This window comes from Heterocephalus glaber, unplaced genomic scaffold (genome assembly GCF_053883595.1).
Source record: "Heterocephalus glaber isolate CG9 unplaced genomic scaffold, H.glaber_assembly_v1.0 deba00000676, whole genome shotgun sequence".
NCBI classification, from domain to species: domain Eukaryota; kingdom Metazoa; phylum Chordata; class Mammalia; order Rodentia; family Bathyergidae; genus Heterocephalus; species Heterocephalus glaber.
This window is the reverse complement of record NW_028258156.1, coordinates 23851692-23874264: the sequence shown is the minus strand read 5'-3', so window position 1 is coordinate 23874264 and position 22573 is coordinate 23851692. Positions and strand designations below refer to the sequence as shown.

At 36.3% G+C, this 22573-nt stretch overlaps 1 protein-coding gene across 8 annotated transcripts in view; it reads left to right on the top strand.

The window, feature by feature from the left end:
- Kmt2e (lysine methyltransferase 2E (inactive)) overlaps positions 1 to 22573 on the top strand; it is a 105004-nt gene that overhangs the window by 22330 nt on the left and 60101 nt on the right. For 4 of the 8 annotated variants that reach the window (XM_087206510.1, XM_087206504.1, XM_087206511.1 and 1 more), the window contains exon 2: positions 6605 to 6789. In XM_087206510.1, coding sequence (XP_087062636.1) covers positions 6719 to 6789 — 71 coding nt within the window. In that variant the 5' untranslated portion in view covers positions 6605 to 6718. Of the gene's footprint in view, positions 1 to 2751; positions 2825 to 2888; positions 6360 to 6604; positions 6790 to 22573 lie in introns of those variants that run through there. The other 4 variants (XM_087206505.1, XM_087206507.1, XM_087206509.1 and 1 more) reach the window with 4 other exon arrangements.

Here is a 22573-nt window from a genome sequence, read left to right as displayed (position 1 = left end):
ATTTAAGGATCCAGATGGCCTATTTATTTTACTGTTACTCTTTATGTAGAATTTCAGTTTAATACATGAAACAATATATTTGAAGTTTATAATAAAAGGGCATGAAAAAAGGCATGGCTGTAGTTTTTATTTTTTTTATTTTTTTATTTTTTGGTACTGGGGATTGAACTCAGGACCTTGTGCTTGCGAGGCAGGCGCTGGAACCACTGAGCTAAATCCCTGGCCCATGGCTGTAGTTTTTAAATGAAACTACTTGTACTGTAACATTTTCTGAATTTGCAATTAAATACAGAAGCATCTAACACTTAAACGAAGTGCCACACATAATCCCTGAACAATTAATTCAGACATTTTTCTATGATTTTTCTCAAAGATGAGAAAGTTAAGGCTTAAATAGAATTAATCATTATTATTTATTTATTTATTTATTGGTACCAGGAATCGAACTCGGGTCCTTGCACTTGCGCAGCAGGCAGTGAAACCACTGAGCTAAATCCCCGGCCCGAATTAATCATTATTAATAAGTAGCAGAGTATGAAAACCAAAGAATGGCTACTTTAATAGGAAATTTAGTTTTAACAGCTGATTGGAATTGTACAAAACACAATATAGTGAAGATTTTATAGAGCTAGAAATGTGTTTTTGAACATTGAATTTTATATTTTTTAGTTTTTCAGGTAGATTCACCAACCAAACCATGAATACAAGAAAATATAGTTTTCAAACATAATTTTATTTGCCATAACAGTATTATAGAATAAGTTGAATGGATGAAATTCTCTATCTCAGAAACCACATGATTGTTAGAGATTCAAAGTAAAATTAAACCAGTTTTTATTTGTTTTGTAAAGATCTTTGTTTAGCAATTATCTACAGGAATCATGAGTATATAATGCATACATTAGTAATCTTGACTTTGGAGCACAATTCCCTTTAACTCATATGAGTTGCTTTCAGTTCTCAAGAGAGGAATGTATTTATTCCTGAGAATAATGGGAAATTGTATCTTTGCAACTTGAGTATGTGGTTTGCAGCTTTCCTGAAATATTTTAAACAAGTTTTAGACTTCGAACCCGTACTTTTCCACTTTTGTGGGGTTTTAATGCATTGTTGTGGAACGGAAGTATGTTTTGTTAACTATATCAGATTTAACAGAGGAGGGACAAGATGGGTTTTGTTATTATGCTTTCATTTAATATGCCAGAGTGAATGCAGTCCAGGTATTCTGGGCTGAGACACTTCTGTATTTATTTAATTTCTCTTTTTATTTTCTTTTTGTTGTTGTTTTTTTTTTTTTTTTTGGTACTGGGGATTGAACTCAGGAGCTTGCGCTTTGGAGGCAGGCAGTGGAACCACTGAGCTAAATCCCTGTCCCTAATTTCTCTTTTTAAAGAAGGCAACTGTCATTTCCCTTCTAAGTATAAGTTCTCAATTATTTATTTTATCGGTCATCTGACATTTTCATTTCAAGCAAGCTAATAAATAGGCTCTGGAATCAGACTACTAGGGTTCAAATCCTGATTTGACTGTTAGTTACGGATAAGTTACCGCTCTGCCTCATCTGTGAAGTAGGATAGTAAATGTACGTGTGCCATAGGCTCATTATTGCTGTTGTTACAGCATTTGTTGGGGAGGTTTGAGCACCATTCAGTTAGGAGCCTGTGGAGCACTGTCTGGCACTGCCATTTGGTGAGACCACTCACTTAGCAGGTCTATATTTTACTGCTTTTTAGAGTTGATTTTTATTCTATTGCTTTGATTACCAAAAATAATTTAATATACTTATGACTATAAGATTTAAACTGTAAGATCATCAATCTAACTAACCTTTAGTTGAAACCTAGAGGAGTAAAATGGCTTGCCCAAGGTCTCATAGATACTCACTTGGAATGGATCTTGACTGACCAGTATTTTTATTAGGCATTAGTTAACTGCTGTTAAAAAAACAAACCAAACCAAACAGGAAAACCTTAAATGAATAACAATGGCACGTCAATCTCTAATTTTTTTTTTTTTTTGGTACTGGGGATCGAACTTGGGTCCTTGTGCTTGTGCAGCAGCCGGCAGAAACACTGAGCTAAATCCCCTGCCCTTAATCTCTAATTTATAAGGAAATCTCAGGTCTCTCAGAATTTTTTCCTAGTTTAGTTTATTTCATTTCTGTTCATAATTAGGCCAAAAATTCATCTGCCTGGTCTCTTGGTGGTACACATCCAAAGTATAAACATTAATTAAATTTCTTTTCTTTTTCCTATTTTTTTTTTTTTTTTTTTTTTTTTTTTGGTCCCGGGGATTGAACTCAGGTTCTTGCACTTGTGCAGCAGGTGGCGAAACCACTGAGCTAAATCCCCGGCCCATCCTCTTTTTTTTTTTTTTAGCATGATCTCAAAAGCAGCCTTAGTCTCTTCTAGTTTTGCTGATAGACTGTTATCTGCTTTAGTTGCTTTTTATATCTTTTTATTTTGGTTTTATTTTTATTTTGGTATTGTTGCCTTTCCTTTATTAAATCTACTTTTAATATTGTTTTCCCAGTTTCTTTTTAGTTTGAATTGGTATTTAACTTTAAATTTTTGCCTTTACTTGTGTTTATTTTTGTATAAAAGAATGAGGATAAGTCCATCTTTTTAAGGGTCTGCTGCTGCATTGTGTGAGCGAGCCCCTTTGGTTTTAGGTACTGGGTCAGTTAGAAGTACCTAGAGTTTTATGCCATTTGAAAGTAGCTCAATACTCCTGTGTTCACTTGGTTTCTAGGTCTATTCTGGATAGCAGGTTTTGTGAAGATATTTATTCTTTCTTGGACCTCAGATTTCCCAGACATCTCATGGTATTTCCTTTTATATTATTTCTTTAATGGCTGCCATTCTCAATTATTTTGTATAACACTTACTTACCAGTTGGATGACCAGTTTTTTGATTTGCATATGGGAAAGTTTATGGTAACTGTTTGCCCCCTTATGCCTGTGCCGTAAGCTCATTGTTTTGCTTTCTACATTGGCTCTCCTATTTGACAAAAGTTATTTTTAGAGGTAGTGAATTGACCCTAATGAATTTATGATTTTATTAAATATAAACCAGATTTTAAAGCAACATGACTTTTCTGGCTATAGAACAACTTTTGATACTAACTGGAAATAGTGAAATATTTGTCATTTTATGGCCTCAGAATCTGTGACTTCTTGTCTTCTGACCTTTTGTGAGTAAATTACCAAGATCTTCTTTCTTATTGAATCAAACTCAGAGTATATAGTTTTCTTTCAGATATGATGATGTTTTTATCCTGAGGATGAGTTTCTGTGTTTTTAGAGAGATATATTTCTGGAGGTGTCGTGTAGTTATGTTTATAGCACTTGATGTATAAGGTGACAGTCATTTGGTTACTGAGGCCAGAACTGTACTTTCATCCCAGTTGTTCTTTTACCAGTCCTTTTGTAGAGTACAGTTACGTTACAGGCACACTGCAGGGTTTGGGAGACAGGCAATAATCAAACAAATGAAACCCATTGTCCGAAACAGGCTTATAGCAAACTCTTCTGTTATTTAAAAACAGGTCAAGGATAATGCTTATTGATAATTGTATTGTTACATAAAGAGGTGCACACTATTAAATATGTACCTAAATAGATCATTTTAGATCAAATTACTCAATTACTTAAAAGAGCACACAATGACCTTATAAATCTGATACAAAGATAACCTGAGCTGAAGAAAACATCTACCAACTTGATGTTATCAACAAGGAAGAGTCCTCCGTACACCCCTACCCCTCAATACTGGGGATCAAACTCAGGACCTTGCACTTATAAGGCAGGTGCAGCGCCGCTGAGCTAAATCCCCAGCCCCAAGGAAGAGTTTTTTAAAAATTGTGGTTGTTACCTTTATTAGTCCAAGTCTTCAGCATTGTAGCTAAGGAAATGCAGAATAGTGTAACATTTGAATAGAACAAAGTCATAGGCTTGTACATTGTTTGTACTTGCCACATAGAAATTTTATAGTTTGTGCTAGTTAATAAATAGGGCACTTATGAGGTAACTCTAATGTGGTCATATGTACAAAAAAGCAGGTAGGACAATATTTCCTTTTGCTCACTGTCTTCCCCCCCTCAACCCACGCACACACCGGGGATCTGATTGAACTCGACCTTGCACTTGCCAGTCAGGTGTGATGCCATTGAGCTACATCCCAGGGCCTTGTTCACTGTTTTAATCATCATTGGGGAATGATTTTAATTTGTAAAGCAAATTATAAAAATATGGCATGTAAAAAACGGTAATTTTTAAAAAAACTATTAACAGATTTTCTCTAAATGAGAATACAGTATTTTTCTATATACATATTGTTTTGGGATGCAATAAGAGGAATTCTTGTTATGTGGCTATGGTTCAAGTATCCCTTATTGAAAATGCTTGGAACTGGAATTATTTCAGATTTTGAATTTTTTTCAGATTTTAGAATATTTACATAGACTTAACCAGTTGAGCATTTCCAATCTAAAAATGTGAAACCTGAACAGGTTTTGGAGCATTTCAAGTTGCATATTTTCAGATTAGGGATGTACAACCTGTGCTGTGCATTGATTGTTATAGGTATGTGTAATGTGTTCTTTGAAATGCTTTACATTTATTATTTCATTTCCTTCACAGAAACCCTATGAGGGTAGGTCTCCATTTTATAAACTTGGGACCTGGTTCTTAGATTAAATAACTTGCCCAGTCTAGCGTATTTTGTTAGTGGTATGAGCAGGCTCCAAAGTTAATGTTTCTTTTAAGTGTAATTGCCTGTTGTTTTGTAGTTGTTGTTTTGGGTTTTGTTTTTGTTTTGTTTTGGGGTGAGATCTTGCTGTATTTCTCAAGCTGGTCAGGAACTTTTGGATTTACGATCCTCCTATGTAAGCCTCCAGAGTAGTTGGGACTACACCATGCCTGGATTATTGTGTATTTTCATATTATAATAACAATCTAGTAGCTTTCTTCTAATTACACATGATGTAAAAGTAAAAGCTAGTTTTTTGTAGACTTCAGCTACTTTTAACACTTTATTTTCCTATTTTGATAATTTTCCTTCATAGCGTATGAACTCATAATCTGTATCTATGAAATAGGAGTTAACCCCGTTAGGCATTCTCAAGCTTAATTGTAAAGATTAAAAGTAAGTATAAAAAATACTTGAAGAAGCACTGCTCTTCTTTATTTCACGTATAGCACTAGAGGGAGAGGACAATATTGCTATTGCAGTTTTCCTTTTTTTTTTTTTTTTGGTACCAGGGATCGAACTCGGGTCCTTGCTCTTGCAGGGCAGGCAGCGGAACCACTGAGCTAAATCCCCGGCCTCAGTTTTCCATTTTATAGGATTGTCTGTTTTCTTTTTTTTTTTGGTACCAGGGATCGAACTTGGGTCCTTGCGCTTGCGCAACAGGTGGCGAAGTCACTGAGCTAAATCCCCAGCCCAAATCCTTTGCTGTTATTTTTTTTTTTTTGGTACAGGGGATTGAACTCGGGACCTTGCACACTTGCAAAGCAGGCACCAGAACCACTGAGCTAAATCCCCAGCCCTGATTGTCTGTTTTCTTCGTAAGTTTTATGGTGCCATTATTGAAAAGTCTTTGAGTAGATATTTTATAAAAATACACATAGCAAATGTTATGGAGTAAATTTAAGTTAGAAAAATTGATGTTGAAGCTATCTTTTAGTTACTGTCATAAATGTGCTTAAAGCCTCACATTTATTTTCTCCACTAACTAGTTGTATTAATTCTAGAGAGTTAAAGTAATTGAAAAAGTAAAGAACCCCCTTGATATTCATAGATGTATATATTATGAAAAATGACAGTCACTGTAAAACTATTGATTTTATTACAAATAAAATAGTTTTCCTTGTGTACGTATGTATGTAGTACAGTAAAATTGGTTCTAATCCGGGTGTTATCTCTTAAACTGAGAAACTTTGGTTATTTAGACTTTCTTAGCTTTGTGTTCCTTAGTGATAAAATGAAGATACCTATCTCAGAATTGTGAGAATTACACTAGTTATGCAAAAGGCTTGGTATGGTGCTTGGTCCATAAGTTGTTAGTATATTGTTAGATCACTCACTGAACCAAGGAGATATGTTTTTGAAGGCTAATCCTGTAAGAAATTAAATTTGATCTTTTAAAATGAATTAAGAGTATGCCTTAGTAATCTTCTATGGCATTTTAAATCAGAAAGTTTATCAGAAACTAACTACCATCCACCCTTCCTTCCTTCATCCCCCTCTCTTCTTTCTTTTTTTGGTACCAGGGATCGAACTCGGCACCTTGTGCTTGTGAGGAAGGCGCTGGAACCACTGAGCTAAATCCCTGGCCCATCCTCCCTTCTTTCTTTCTGGTAATGGAGGTTGAACTCAGGGCCTCAGACATGCTTAAGCACTTTTCTATCACTGAGCTACATTCCCCAAAACTTCGTTTGGTTATAGTTGCACAATTTAATTCAGAAAAAGAAGCAAATTTCCATTTATATTAAGATCTTAGTAAAGAATGTTTTCTTCATATGTTTTACTTACTATTTTTATAGTGTGATTGTTACTACTTAAGATATTTCTTAACTCTTTTGTTCCCATTTCTTTCAAACAGGGTTTGTGGATGCACTTAGATGTTTGCAATGAGCACTGTGGCTGGCATGCCCCAGTGTTTTGGATACCAATGCATAGGACTCCATAGTAATCGAATTTACCAGAGGCGAACGTCATGAGCATAGTGATCCCATTGGGGGTTGATACAGCAGAAGCGTCATACTTGGAAATGGCTGCAGGCTCAGAGTAAGTATTTAAATTAAAGGTACATTGGGTAGGGAAAGGCAAAATATTACATGCAATTATTTTAGCACAACAAAGTAGTGTTAATTGCATTTATATTTTTCTCATTTTGGATTCTGGACTAAAATATCAGTTTAAGGGGAATTTTTTCTTTAGCTAAGATTACTTCTACAAATAACTTTTGAGCCAAAATTTAGTCTTTTAAAAATTCTTTTTGTCTTTTACAATTTGTTGCCATCAAGAATCAAGAGGGCCGGGGATTTAGCTCAGTGGTTCTGGCGCCTGCCTCGCAAGCACAAGGTCCCAAGTTCGATCCCCGGTACCAAAAAAAAAATAATCAAGATATTTATTTTTAATGTAAGACTGTGTTTCCCTGAAAATAAGACCTAATGGGAAAATAAACTCTGGTTATTACCATGGTAATGCCCAGTGTCATGCAGATTATACCTCACTATTGGTGGCTACTCTGTATGGCAGGTAAGGTGAGGGATGGGGCCTGGCATTTTAATCTCTAATTTTCAAGGCTGATTATTTTTGGTTAAGTGTTATTTTCAGGGAATGCAGATCTGTTGTGCTTATTTTGCAAAGTAATTTGGTTCTAAATTTTAATCTTAACTAACTTAAATTTTAGTCCTAACAATATATGGATGTGTACTATTATCCATTTAAGCCCATGATTTGCTTTCTTTTTGGTTGACTGGTTTTTGTGGTCCTGGGGATTAAATCCAGCCAGGGGTGTTCTGCCAATGGGCTACACCCCCCAACACTTTTTAATTTTCACTAAGAGTCTTGCTAAATTGCCCAGGCTGGCCTCAAATTTGGGATCCTCAGTCCCCTGAGTAACTGGGATTAACACCTGGCACAGGATTTGCTTTCTTTTTAAAAAAGAAAGCTGAGTTCAGAAAGTCAAGCTGCTTTTAAATAGAATAAAGGGAATATTTTGACAACTTTTGTTTTTATGGAAGCCATTTCTGATGTATTCAGTGGTCTCTTCTTACCTTGCCTCTATAAACAGTTTGGACTAGGTATTTGTCTGGATAGATTTAATTTTCTTTTGTTTTTGAATGATGAACCACTTCAATACTAAATTAAAAAATTTTTTTTTGGTACTGGGGATTGAATGTGGGACCTTGCGCTTTCGAGGCAGGCGCTGGAACCACTGGCTAAATCCCCAGCCCGATACTAAATTATTGATAGATTGTTTTTGAAAATTACAAGTTCAAGTGATTATTGAAGCTGAGGCATGGAAAAGTGCATGTTCTCTGGTTCAGTATATAGATGTATCTTGATTAATGAGACTTTCCTCAGTCAGAAAGATGAATTTAATACATTTTAAAATGAAAAAAGTTGGTCTAAGGGCCGGGGATTTAGCTCAGTGGTTCTGGCACCTGCCTCGCAAGTGCAAGGTCCTGAGTTCTATCCCCAGTACCAAAAAAAAGTTGGTCTAGGGATTTAACTCAGTGGCACTGTGCCTGCCTGGCAAGCACAAGATCCTAAGTTTGATTCCCAATACTGGGAAAAATAAAAATAAAACAAAAAGTTGTTAGGACTCCAGAAACTGTCACATTGAAAGCAAGAAAATGCTGTCATTGTTTCTCCTTTAGTTGGTGTTCTAATGTCTAGAAGCATTTTGTTTTTATCACTCCTGCTTCTGCTATTGGAAAAGGCCTAGAGGTACTGTCTACTATTAGTGCAGTATCCTACACATGCTATTTAAATGTATGATTATTATATGGATTTTTTGAGAGGGTTCTTATTCTTTTGTTTGGTTTTATTATTTTGAGGTACTGGGGATTGAATCCAGGGCCTTGCACATGTTAGTTAAGAGCTCTACTGCTGAGCCACATCCCCAGCCCAATTATTTTAAGATTTTTAAAAGCCATTGTAAGTCCCATAAATGAATTTTTAAAAAATGCAATAGATACTCTCTATGTACTATGTATAAGTTGATTATTTGGTTTTCTTTCTTTTCTTCTTCTTTTTTTTTTTTTTTAAAAAATAGATTCTCAAAGAAGGTACTCAAATTACCATTGACTGACACTCACTCTACCTAGATGTAGACACTGCTAATGACAGTAGTGATGGAACCCTAGAAGCAGGGACTGAGGGGAAAGAGGATCCCAGTCTAAAGTATGCCCCCCCGCCCCCCCCACATTGTTGAAGATTAAATCCAGAGCATCAGGTATTCTAGGGAAGCAATATTCTACTACTGAGTTACACTGCATTTTCTAGACTTTCTTAATATAAAACATCTGATAGGTACACACCCAATGTCCTAGTATTAAGCATGTGTGGACACCTGTAGATGCTCAAAGATTCTTTGCTTCCTAGAGATATTTTCCTAGAAATATTTTCTTGTACAAATATTATTGTACAAATGTTATTATGAGGAAATAATTCAGTTTATAGATAGTTGTAGAGTAATTGCTTTTTAATGCTTCTATTTCAAGAAATGAGAATTTTCCTAATCCTCATATAGGTGTATGTCTTTCAGATATAATTTTCCCCACTCAGGGGACACAAAGTATAGATGGTGCCAGTTTTTATTATGAAACAGCCATTGGAACTTTTCATGGTGTAATTTCATAATTTTTAAATTCTCCTTTTTTATTTAAGACCTAAAAATCTAAAAAGATCCTTAAGTCACATTTTCCCTTCTTTCCACAGAAACAAAAGCTTTTGGAGCTATTTTCATAAGAAATTCTAGTATAACATGTTCTTTCCTTTAATTCCCAATATACAATATAATCAAAAGATACTGAAGTTGGGCCGGAGATTTAGCTCAGTGGTTCTGCCGCCTGCCTTGCAAGCGCAAGGACCTGAATTTGATCCCTGGTACCAAAAAATCAAAACAAAACTGAAGTTCTATAAGATGGTGGTATGTGACTGTAGTCCAAGGTACTCAGTACTTGGGAGACTGAGGTAGGAGGATTGCTTGAGCTCAGAAGTTCAAGGCTACATACCAAACTTTGTAACCTCTTAAAATTCTATAATTCAAAGTAATTTTTTAAAAATAAATTTTATTTTTCTCACTTGAGTTTGTAACTTTATATATATATAGTTTGTTTGTTTGTTTGTTTTTGGTACCAGGGATCAAACTCAGGACCTTGTGCTTGCAAGACAAGTGTTGGAACCACTGAGCTAAATCCCCGGCACAACTTTATATTTTTTTTTAAAGATTATAATGCTTAAGTACTGTATATCTGTAACAAACTAGAATTTAAGAGGAATTCAAATGTTTATTAATGAATAAATATAGCAGATTAGAATTTATAATCAGATATAGTACAAACACCTCAATTCCAGCTACTCAGAGGCTGAGGCAAGGGGATCGTAAGTTTGAGGCCAGTCTTGCTAACTTATACCCTGTTTTAAAGTAAAAGGAGCTGGGAATGTAGTTCAGTATTTCCTCTGTTCAATCCCTGTACTGCCCCAACATTGTAATCACTTCTAAAAGGATGAAAGGGAATTTGTTGCATAATTTACAGATTATCTAATATACCTGTAGTATTTTATAGATAGAAAATTGAAGGTCAGGTCAGAGTATGAGGAAGGTTTGGTTAAACTCTAGTGTTTTCTGTTTTTGTTTTTTTTTTTTTGGTACTGGGGATCAAACTCGGGACCTTGCGCTTTTGAGGCAGGCGGTGGAACCACTGAGCTAAGTTCCCAGCCCCAGATGCTAGTGTTTCTGTTCTCAGTAACATTTGTTTTTGGGTGATTGTATCTCTAGAAATCATTCATCCCACATCTATTTTCTTTACTTGTTTTCCTAAATTCCAAAGTTTTGAAAAATCTTGATCTCATTTTGCCTTTCAGGATGGAGATTTTTTTTTTCCTTGAGACAGGGTCTTGCTGTGTAGCTCAGGCTGGGCTTAAACTCGTGATAATCCCGAGTGCTGGGATTACAAGCATTGGCCATCAACCTGGCTAAGATGGAAATGTTGTGTTTCACTACTTGATTCTTCCTAAACATTTGAATTAAAAAGGAAAATTGTAGTGGCACTGCACGTGCCTTGCAAGTACAAGGTCCTGAGTTCGATTCCTGGTACCAAAAAGAAAGGAAAATTGTAAGGTACCTTAGAAATAAATGATCACCAAGAATTGATGTACTATAAATTAGGGATTTCTACTTTAATAAGAACAATAAAATTTTGTTTCATGAGCTTAAGTGTTTAAAAAAAAATGATTGTGGGAACCCTTCTCCACCATTGGTGGAGTGTAGACTAGTGTAACCACTGTGGAAATCAGTGTGAAGGGGCTGGAGATTTGGCTCAGTGTGGTGGTGTGCCTGCCTCACAAGTGCAAAGTCCTGAGTTCAATCCCTGGTACCAAAAAAAAAAAAAAGAAAAGAAATCAGTTTGGAGATTGCTCAAGAAACTAAAACTAGGGCCAGGGATTTAGCTCAGTGGTTCTGCCGCCTGCCTCGCAAGCCCAAGGTCCTGAGTTCGATCCCTGGTACAAAAAAAAAAAAGAAACTAAACACTAGAGGTTCCATTTGACCCTGCTATACATATTGTTCTTGGTATCTTCCCAAAAGAATTAAAAGCATCTTACCACAGTGATATATGCACACTCATGTTTAGAGCAGCACAGTTTGGAATAGCTAAAGCTTGGAAACAGCCCAAATGCCCATCAACAGATGAGTGAATAAAGAAGATGGGTTTTTTTTATTCAATGGAGTACTACTCTGCCATAAAGAAGGATGAGCTTCAGATATTTATAGCTAAATGGATGGACCTTGAGATCATACTCTTAAGTGAATAAATCAGACACATATGTTTAAATACATTGTTTCTTTGGTGGGAGAAACTGAAAGTGGAAATAAGGACTGAAATGTATAATGGATGTTGGGAAATGGGAAGAAAGTGTTCAATGGGAAGGAGAACAAGGGAGGAGGGAGGGAGAAAGGAAGGAGGGGACAAGAAAAAAAGTGAAAATAGAAGAAAAAATGGAAACAAAGCTTTTGTACATAGGGGAGGGGGCTTGAGGGGGGATGGGATAAAATTAAAATTTATTTTAAAAAATAAAAAATGATTGTAAACATTCTACAGTAAGGTTTAATTAAAGATGTTTTATTTAAAATTTTTATTGTATATAATTAACAAAAATCTATACTTACATCTTGGTGAATAGAAAGGGAGTTGAAGCCAGGCACTGGGGCACATGCCTGTAGTCCCAGCTACTGAGAGGCTGAGACAAGAGGGTTGCAAGTTGGAGCCCAGCCTGGGCAACTTTGTGAGACCTTGTCACAAAAAATGAAATGGTGGGCTGGGGATTCAGCTCAGTGGCACTGCACCTGCCTGGCAAGTGCGAGGTCCTGACTCAATCCCCGGCACCAAAAAGAAAAAAAGAAAGAAATGGTCTGAGGATTTAGCTCACTGATACCCAGAGTTCACTTCCCAGTACTGGAAAAAAGTTGGCAAGGGGTTGGGGGGTGGGGAGCAAGCAAGCAAAGGAGTTGAAACCAGCTACTTAGGGATCTTACTCTCTAAGATACCTTAAAAAACTGCCTGTTAGCCACTTTTGAATCTTAGCAGTAAGTTTTCCTGCATGGTGTTTATCCATAGATTTGAAAAATACCATTCACAGCTTCCAGGTTAGCATAATAACTGACTGGTTTCTTACTAGTTTCTGGCATCATTCCTGGGACACACAGAAATGTAGAAAAGTAATAATGTATATAAAGGGAAAATTGAGGTAGGTGTGAATATATTTTATAAACCTGATTAGCACCCCCCCCCATTATGGGAATCGAACTCAGGATCTTACACTTGCCAGGCAGGTGTGGCAACACTGAGCTACATCCCGGGTCCTGATTAGCACTTCTTTAAACCAGGAAACTACATAAAGTTCTTTGATTAGGTACATATCTATAAATACAGGCTAATACTAGAAGTAGACTTCTTGCTTATGGCTTAATTTCATAAGACTAACAATTCAGGAGGAAGTATATATATATATATTTTTTTGGTACTGGGGATTGAACTCGGGTCCTTGCGCTTGTGCAGCAGACGATGAAACCACTGAGCTAAATCCCCGGCCCGGAAGCATATTTTTGATAATAATTATAAGCACCAATTGTGCAGAAAGTATTTTCCTAAAAGCTAAAGGTTACAAAGGTGAAGTTTAAATTTTTAGCCCTATTCTTAAAGCAATTATAATCAGGCCAGGGATTTAGCTCAGTGGTTCCGCCACCTGCCCTGCAAGCTCAAGGACCTGAGTTTGATCCCTGGTACCAAAAAAAAAAAAAAAAGAAATTATAATCAGTTGGGACATTAAAACGCTAGTCCAGAACTATAATAGAAATATAAGCCATGTGTATAATTTTAAATTTTCTAGTAGCCATGTTGAAAAGATTTAAGTACAGGTGAAATCAGCTGAGTCTGGTGGCACATACCTGTAATCTCAGCACTTGAGAGGCTGAAGCAGTAAGATTGCAAGTTCAGCACCAGCCAGGGCTGCTACACAGTGAGTCAAGGCCAGCCGGGATTGGATAGTGAGATCTTGTCCCAAACAAAAAAGTGAAATCAATTTGTTATATATTTTTGTTAACAGGATATACCCAAAGTTTTATTTTAGCATATAACCACGATGAAAAATTAAAGAGGTATTTTATATCCTTTTTTCACATAGAGTGTTGGATATCCTGTATGTATATTTTCAGCCCCTGTCAATACAGATTATCCACATTTCAAGTATTCGTCTAGTGGCTACTGTAATATGGAGCAAATTTCTTTCCTAGCCTTAAAAAAGGCAAGTTGCTTTTCCTTTTCAGATGCTGGAAACATGACTGCTAACATTATATTTCTTTTAAGTATTGTTATTACAAAATTTCCTTTGTATTACTAGAAATCATTATAAGTTCTATAATTATTCATATTTTTGAATGAAGTAAACAAATTAACAAATATGACACATGTAAATTAGAAATGAATTAGTTTGGAGGAAAATTCCTACATTAACCTGACAACACAATGAATATTGAGTGTAACTATTTGTTGACCTAGATTGCCATATAGAGCCTTAAGCCATTTGGTTATTCTAGACTTTGATATCTTCATTTGAAAAAGGAAGTTTGAATGGAAGTGTTAATATAATTTTTAATTTTTATCCCAAATTTCTGAGAATCGGCACATTTTTACCTCATGAACTTTCTTTTAGTGTGTGATGATGTTATTTCAGTGTCACTAGAGCCACCTACTGACAGTTCATTTAATTTGTTGGTATTTTTAGTTTGAATTTGTATAATTAAAGGGACTAAATTTTTTTCATGAAATGAAATGTGTTCGTTACCTCTCCTTCTCCTGTGTACTGGGGATTGAACCTAGGTCTGAGTAGGGTCTCACTAAAGTTGCCAAGGGTGGTCTTAAACTTGACATCCTCCTGCCTCAGCCTTCCAAGTGGCTAGAATTACAGACATATTCCACCATGCTCAACTTCAGTTTTTACTTGTCCATTTTCCACTAGTGCTTAACATTTTTGCTTATGGTTTCTTTTCACTTAATCCATTCTCAAAAAGCTAATGTTTTTCTGCTGTTCTTAAAGTGAATATTCATATGCTTATCCTAATTTGGAAGTGCTTTCATTTGAATGTGGTTTTGTTTTTAATGTTCAAAAGCCTGTTATTTATTTATTTATTTATTTATTTATTTATTTATTTTGGTACTGGGGATCGAACTCGGGTCCTTGCGCTTGCGCAGCAGGTGGCGAAACCACTGAACTAAATCCCCGGCCCTCAAAAGCCTGTTTTAAAGTCTTGTTCTAGCTTTGTTTAGAAATATTCTAGAATGATACTGAATTATTCGTTTCTTTCATACTTAATCATAAACAGATTTTTCTTCTAATTTTCTTTTTCCCTTGTGGTAGTGTGCATCCTGAGCTCTCTGTATCCACATAATTGTTTATAATGTAGTGTTAATTGTGTCTCCTACTGTGCCTAAGTTTTTGTGTTGTGATGTCTTGTTGTCATCCAGGCAAAAATATAGGACAGGTATTATTCCCATTTTACAAAAGAAACGGCACTGGAGATGACTACATTTGCTTATGGCCTTGCAATTAATAAAAAGTGGAGTTAACCTTGAACCCAGGGTTGTATAGTTCCTGTTCTGGCCTGCCATGTAGTCAGGAGAGCTGGGTTTTGTTAACAGGTAAGTTAAATGAGTAAAATGTCCCATGTGATAACCTAAGGACACTTGTCATCTCATAGCTACTCCCTATTTAAAATTACTTGTATTGTATTACAGTGTAATTGTACTATATCATTTAAAAATGATAGACTAGACTGGAATGCAAAAAACGGAGTAGTTTGGATCACTGATCAGTAGGAGCGTATTAAGAACTCCCAGAGGTCTTTGACCCTTGTTAGGAGAGCAGTTAGTCTGGGCCGCCCATGTGCCATTACCGATGCCCAGTGCACGCCAACACTTGTATGAACTTCTCAGCAACTCTAACATATATTCCCATGGCGTGCAGAAAGAAACGAAACTTTTGATGATGAAAAAGGAAATTACAGAAGACTAGTTTCTGAAAATTGAGCTTATTCTGTCATTTTCCTAAACTATTCTTTTTTTTCTTTTTCTTTTTTTTTTTGTGTGTGATTCCAAGGATTGAACTCGGGACCTTGTGCTTGCAGGGCAGGCTGCAGAACCACTGAGCTAAATCCCCAACCCTACTATTCTTTTTCTTAAATGCCTGTCAGTGTTGTAATTGATGGATTTTGGGGGTTTTTTGCTTTTAGATTTTCAGTTCACCTAGTATTTAAATGCCTGCATTAAGAATATATGGTTTAGGGTCAGGGATTTAGCTCAGTGGTTTCACTGCTGCTGCTGCTGCTGCTGCTGCTGCTGCTGCTGCTGCTGCTGCTGCTGCGCAAGCGCAAGGACCCGAGTTCAATCCCTGGTACCAAAAAAAAAAAAAAGAATATTTGGTTTAGATGATAACTTATATTAGCTTTTTAAAGAATTTTGGTATGACACATTAAGATTTTAAATTTATAAAGTGGCTCCAGAAAGATGTGGCAACATCAGCTAGATTACTGCAAACAAAACAGCAGTTGTAGAGCCAGATGTGGTGATGCAATGCCTTTAATTCTACTTACTCAGGAGGCTGAAGCAGGAGGATTCCAAGTTAGAGGCCAGCCCACACAATTTTTTAGAAGGCTGAACATCATGATGCACCCATGTAATCCAAGTACTAAGGGAGGCTGAGGCAGGAGGATTGCAAACTTGAGTCCTATCTGGACAGTGTAGTGAGATTGAAAATAAAGGATGGAGATGTAGCTTCCCTGGGTAGAGCACTCCCCAGTGCAGCAAGCAGATAGACAGACAGACAGACAGACAGACAGATAGATAGGGAAAAAAAGAGTTGGAGATATACTTTAGTGGTAGAGCACCCTTGGGTTCAATCCCTTGTATAGCCCCCCCAAAGCTAATTCTGTGTTTAAGTGGATATTACAAAAAACAAAGTCTAAACTCAGGATTATCAGAATTTAGGTTCTGTGTAACTCTAAGACAGTATTGTGTCATAGTACAGTCTGTTTACTTAATTAAATCACCAAGTTAAGGACATACGAAACATAAATAAGTTTCACAGAGTGAGGAAAATGCAATTGGATGGAAAAAATGACAGAGAAGCTGAAGAGATCTAAGCTTTAATATTTTCTTCTATATTAAAACGCCAAATCATTTAGAATTAAGAGTTCATTTTACAGTTGTGGAAATTGAGACCCAGAGTGGTTGGGTGACACGTCCTGAGGATACACAGCAACTTTAGCGGTGAGGTTAGGACTTGAACTTAGAGTTTGTGACACTTAGATCAGCCATCTGATCCAAAAGATGGACCACATGATCTTAAAAAACCTCCTGGGACATTCCCTGAGCGGATGCAACAGACTGCTTGGACAGCTACACACACTATTCTCACCGCACACCAGCAGGACTGAGCAGGGAATCCTGCTGCAGTAGCTTTGGAAGGTATTGTTTGGGAAGTCCACTACCACTAGTTTTAGTCCAGAACAATGCTGCTTTAAGTCTTTAATTGGTACTTGTGAGAGAAAGGAAACCACACCCTGAAACTCCCTTGGGGCCATATGCGAACTGGCCCTACCACACTGTTGCACCTGCTTTAGTTACCAAGATTTAGCCCAGCATTTTACATTTTCCTGGCCCCCAGCACTACCTGAGGGGCTGAGAAGGGCCTGCTTGGATCTTTTGACCAGTGATGGCAAACCTTTCAGAGCTTTGAATGATACAAACAGCCTGAGCCATAGGTTCACCACCACTGATTTGGACTAAGTCTGGACCCTCTCCTCTCAGTTTTGTTCATGCCTCTCATTCCTGTAATTCCTTGATTGTTCCATTGTTCTCCCTTTTATTAATTCTCTGCCTACCACATGCAATTTGGGTTTTACTTCGAATGTGCCTCTGTCACATTAAAACTAACGCATAGTTTTCAGGCCTTGTGTTACCTAATTTCAATCTTTTTTTTTTGTAGGCTGAGGATTTGATTTTATTGATTATATTTACCTTTACTTTAGTGAAAACCTTTTTTTACTGTGGTAAAATATATGTACTATTTACCATATTATCCATTTTCAGTGTACAGTTTGGTGGCTTTACATTCACAGACATCAGTACTGTTTCCAAATTTTTTCATCATCCTAAATGGAAACTCTTCATTCATTAAGTAATAGTGCTGTCATTCCAGCATCTTGCAACCTCTATTCTAGGTTTTGTCTATTTGCCCATTCTGGGTACCTCTTACAAGTGGAATCATAAAAAATTATTATTTTGTGCCTGGCTCATTTTACTTAGCTTGATGTGTTTAAGGTTGATCCATTTTATAGCATGTATCTGGTTATCATTCCTTTTTATGGTTGAATAAACTGTTGCATATATGTGCTATATTTTATTTATCCATTCATTTTTTGATGGGCTCTCCAGTTATTTCTGTCTTTTGGCTGTTGTGAATAATGCTACTTGAACATTGGTATTCAAGTATCTCTCTCTGTGTTTCAATTCTGGGCATACAGATGGTCCTCAATTTAAGACTGGGTTAAATCTCAGTAAACCCATCTTAAGTTTAAAGTATTGCAAGTTGAAAATTCATTCAATATGTCTAATTGATACTGTAGCTTAGCACAGAGTACACTGTAGAGTATTGCAGATTTTTATGATTATATGGCTGGCAGAGCTACTTGCTGCTGATGCTCGGTATCAGAAGATACTGCCCATTCATGTAGCTAGAATGTTCTTCCCTCTTCTTTGATATTGCATATCATCAGCCTTGGAAAGTGCCAAAATTCAAAATTCCAAGTGTATTTCTTGCTGATTGCATATTGTTTTCCCAGCATCATGTTACAAATCAGAAGTCAAATCTTTAGAAGGTGGAGATCATTGTTTACCTAAGATTAGAATTACTGGGTCAAAGATAATTCTAAGTTTAAAATTTGAAGAACTGCTAAACTCTTTTCATTTGCTTTTTCTTTTTATCCCATAAGCTCCTTTTGAAATTCTTCTCCTGTTTCTGAATATTTTAGTACTTGACCGTACTCTGTAACTGCCATTAAGATTCCATCCAGTTTTATAATGGTCACTGTTTTCATGCTCACATTGTGAATATCATCCATAATCTAATTGTATCTCATGAGCTCTACCCCGATAGCCCTCTGTATTACTAGACCTCTGAAATTAGATGGCTCGTGGATAGTTCAAATTCAGTAAAATCAGTACATCACCTAGTCTTTCCCTTCTGTCCTCTCCAAAAAAGTCATACCAAATAAAAGCCCTTTTGTATTCTGTTTTTTACCCAGTGGCAATAGCAGGCATATGCCATGGTCTTTCTAAAAATAAGTGAGTCACTTCAGTTTTCCTACTTGCCCCATTATTGATTACCAACTGCTTTTAAATCTGAACCCAAACTCCTTCTAATGGTACATAAAGGCATTTTGTGTATGTTGGAATTAAGCTTTTCAGCCTCTCTCCTTTTTAGATAGGGTTATTTTACACTCAAGCTGTTCTGAAATATATACCTTTTTTTTTTTTTTTTTTTTTGGTACTGGGGATCGAACTTGGGTCCTTTTGCTTGCGCAGCAGACGGCAAAACCACTGAGCTAAATCCCCGGCCCTACCATTTTTTTTCTAGACCTTTTTGCAGGTCTTTCCCTTTTCTCATCTCCATTCATATAGCTAGAGTGTCCTTCCCTCTTCTTTCAAAATCAGGTTTCTGTGCTTTTTCTTTTTATTACAGTAAAGTATAGCTTTTTATGTCTCATAATACCAGTAGACTGTGAGCTTAAGAGCAGGAACTATATCTTAATTTATCTTTGTGTTCTTAGAATTACATGCACACAACATGTTGTTTATATGTGTGTTTATATGTAGGTATGTATAATTTATATTAAATAAATAAATATTTGTATATAAATATAAATTAAGGCTCATTTGGATTGATTGGTTCTGGGTATAGAGTTGGATTGGTGACACTATTAAATACTGCCATTGGGTAAGGAGTGTAGCTCAGACCCTGGGTTTAATTCCCAGCACCAAAATCCATCACTCAGTCCTGATAGCAATGAAGTACTCTCTTGCCATATACCACTTGGCAATGTGTTTTCTTGGTAAGTAATGTTTCGCAGAGATTCTCACTGTTCCAGAAAGGTAGGTTTATTTCATAGTAAAGGCAGTGAGGTAGAGAGTGATAATAGAAGTCATAATATTACATGGGCCATCTAGGCTGGTGCAGTTCATGAGAAGAAATTATATTCCTAGCTGTACCTTTTCACCTAAAAACATGCTTTTTTTCCAAAAGGAGAGGAAAAAGAATTAATAGAATGAATAGAAAAGAAATAAAAAGAATAGCTGGCACCACCTTGTGTAGAAATACCATTATACTTTTCTGGTCAAATGGACTAGTGGGTTGGGAGTCCTTTAGAGTTACGAGTTATGTCTTTTCCATGAATGGGAAAGAAATATGAGTTTCTCCTTACATGGGTCACATCAATTTTTGGTGTACCTTTCAAAAGTTTACATAAAGCATATAGGTACATTTAAATTAAAAAAAAATAAGTAGAACATAATCACTTTATACATTTCTGAAAATATATTACTTAAAAGAGATAAACATCCATAATCCAACTATGTGGAGATAGTCACTGATGAGATTTTGGGGTCTAGCTGTATATCCAAGTACACAGAGTAATAAGAAAAATGTAGCCTGCTGACTATCTTATAGTTTGCCTTTAATAATAAAATTTAAATACATTTTTCTTGTTAATATTCAGGCATCATGTTTGAATGGTTCTTAGAAGTTCAGTCTAGAGATACACCAAATTAAGTTTTGATCAATCCCTTATTGAATGTGTAAATTGTTTGAGCCAAAAAATTGCAGTGGAAACAATATTCAGGCATAATTTGGGGGTTTAAATGGTTTACACAGGATACGTGCAATCTGGAATTACTAAGTTAAATGGAACACAAATCTTAAGGTGACTGACTTGTTACCAAGGTGCATGCCTGAACATTTGCATCTGTTCAGAATAAATCAATACAGTGGTAATTTGGGACATTTACTGTAGGAAGAAGTATGTTTTAGGAATTTAGCCTTGAGAGAATCGGTATAAGTGTATAAAAATGTTTAAATGAGTTTGTCCTCTAATTTTGTATAATACATTTTTTTTTTTTTTTGGTACCGGGGATCGAACTCGGGTCCTTGTGCTTGCGCAGCAGGCAGCGAAACCACTGAGCTAAATCCCTGGCCCCTTGTATAATACATTTTGAGAAGTAATATAACTTGTATATATATAAATTGTAAGAGTTGATGTGTCAGATGTCACAAAGACCATAATCAAGCTTGATGCTTGCTAGAAAGATTCATATAACTTGGTATATAGTTGTTCTTGTGGCTAAGATTTATTACAACAAAAGGATACAAAGGAAGACACATCAGGTGGAGTCTGGAGACAACTTTCCTCTCCTCATTGATTCACATAGGATGCAGCTTATTCCTTCAGCGGTGAATTGTGACAGCACATGTGAAATGTTGTCTATAAGCGCAGCTCTGTAGAGAGTTGGTATCTGAGATTTTAAGCAGAGGCTGGCATGTGGGCGCCATCTGCCCAGCATGTATCAAAACTCCAGACTCCCAGGAGGAAAAGCAGACTTGTCTGTTTTTTGTTTTTTTGCTACGGGTGATTGAAAAGAGCCTTGCTTGTGCCAGGCAAGCACTTTACTACTAAGTGACATGCCAGGTAAGCCATAGTGTTGGTACAAACAGTTTAGGCACAGTAACTCACCTTTATCATTTGAGGAAAGTTTGTTATGAGTGTAAAGGAATTGTTCACCAGAAAAGTTCCCAAGTGCTAGCCAAGGCCCAACCTTACAGTTGATTGTTGCAGTATTAAGTTGAACTGCATGAAGTGTGTGTGTGTGTGTGTGTGTGTGTGTGTGTGTGTGTCTAGTATTCGGGATTGAACCCAGGGACCAGGGACTTGTGCATCCTAGGTAAGCACTCTACCGCTGAACTACATCTCCAGCCCTTATTTTTTAATTTTGAGACAGAGTCTCACTTAGTTGCCCAGGCTGTCCTTCAACTTGTGATCCTCCTGCCTCAGCCTCCTAAGTAGCTGTGATTACAGGCCTGCACCGTTGCATCCAGCTGAATGCCATTTTATAGATTAAAATTGATCTAATATCAGTAATTTCATAATGTCCAACTTACTAGGAAGGGATGAAGGAATGTACTATAATTTTGTTGGACATCTCTGTCACCTGTTTTACATGTGTTGTTACATTTAACTTTATTTCATCTCACAAATAGAAAAATGAAGACTGAGAAAGGCTAAATAATTTCCTTGAAGTCAGATTGTAAAGCAATCTGGTCTATTTTATCCATGTTATTTATTTTCTTACTGTATCAGTACTTACTGGTTAAATTCATTACTTTCTGTGCTTTACAAATACTTCTCAGAAACAGCATATGTGAAACATATAAAAGGAGAACAGCTTTTTGGCTGAGATATGAAAGTGGGGGGCTTAGAGCATTTTTACTGCTCTGCCCACTGTAGATGCTCTTGAGGATTTTAAGAGCTTGGTGAACACTATACTTTTAGGAAGAGGAATTAGAAATGCCTTCTGTTTAAGGAGCTATGGTAGGCAATTGTGTGAAATCCTCTTTTTTTTAATGTCAGGAAATTCCATGGTATTTTATTTAACCAAAAGGATTAAATGTTGAATTTTAAAAATCATTATTGCAATATTTAAATTTGATCGTTTAATGGGATAGAATTTTAAAAATTTAAGCTAATATGTGACACTTAGCCCAGGTCCGGTGGTGCATGCCTGTAACCCCAGCCCTCAGGAGGCTGAGGCAGGAGGATCGCTTTGAGTTTGAGGCCAGCCTGGGCCACATGGTGAGTTTAAGGCCAACCTGAACTACGTATACATAGTGAGACCCTGTCTGAAAAAAAAGAGAAAGACATTTTTTTTTTTTTTGGTATTGGGGATTGAACTCGGGACTTTTCACTTGCGAGGCAGGCAGCGGAACCACTGAGCTAAATCCCCGGCCCAAGAAAGACATTTAATATTGGATTTTATAACTTTTTCTTCTTTCATGAATTTTCTTATTTTTAAACTTATTTTAGTATCTGATTATATAAATGTATATTTACTCTAGAAAATCCTTTTTTACTTTCCAAATTATTTTAAAATTAAATTTAGAATAGGATTGAGCAAAATTTTTTGGTGAAGGATAGAAAATAAATATTTAAATTTGGATTGGTATGATTTCTATC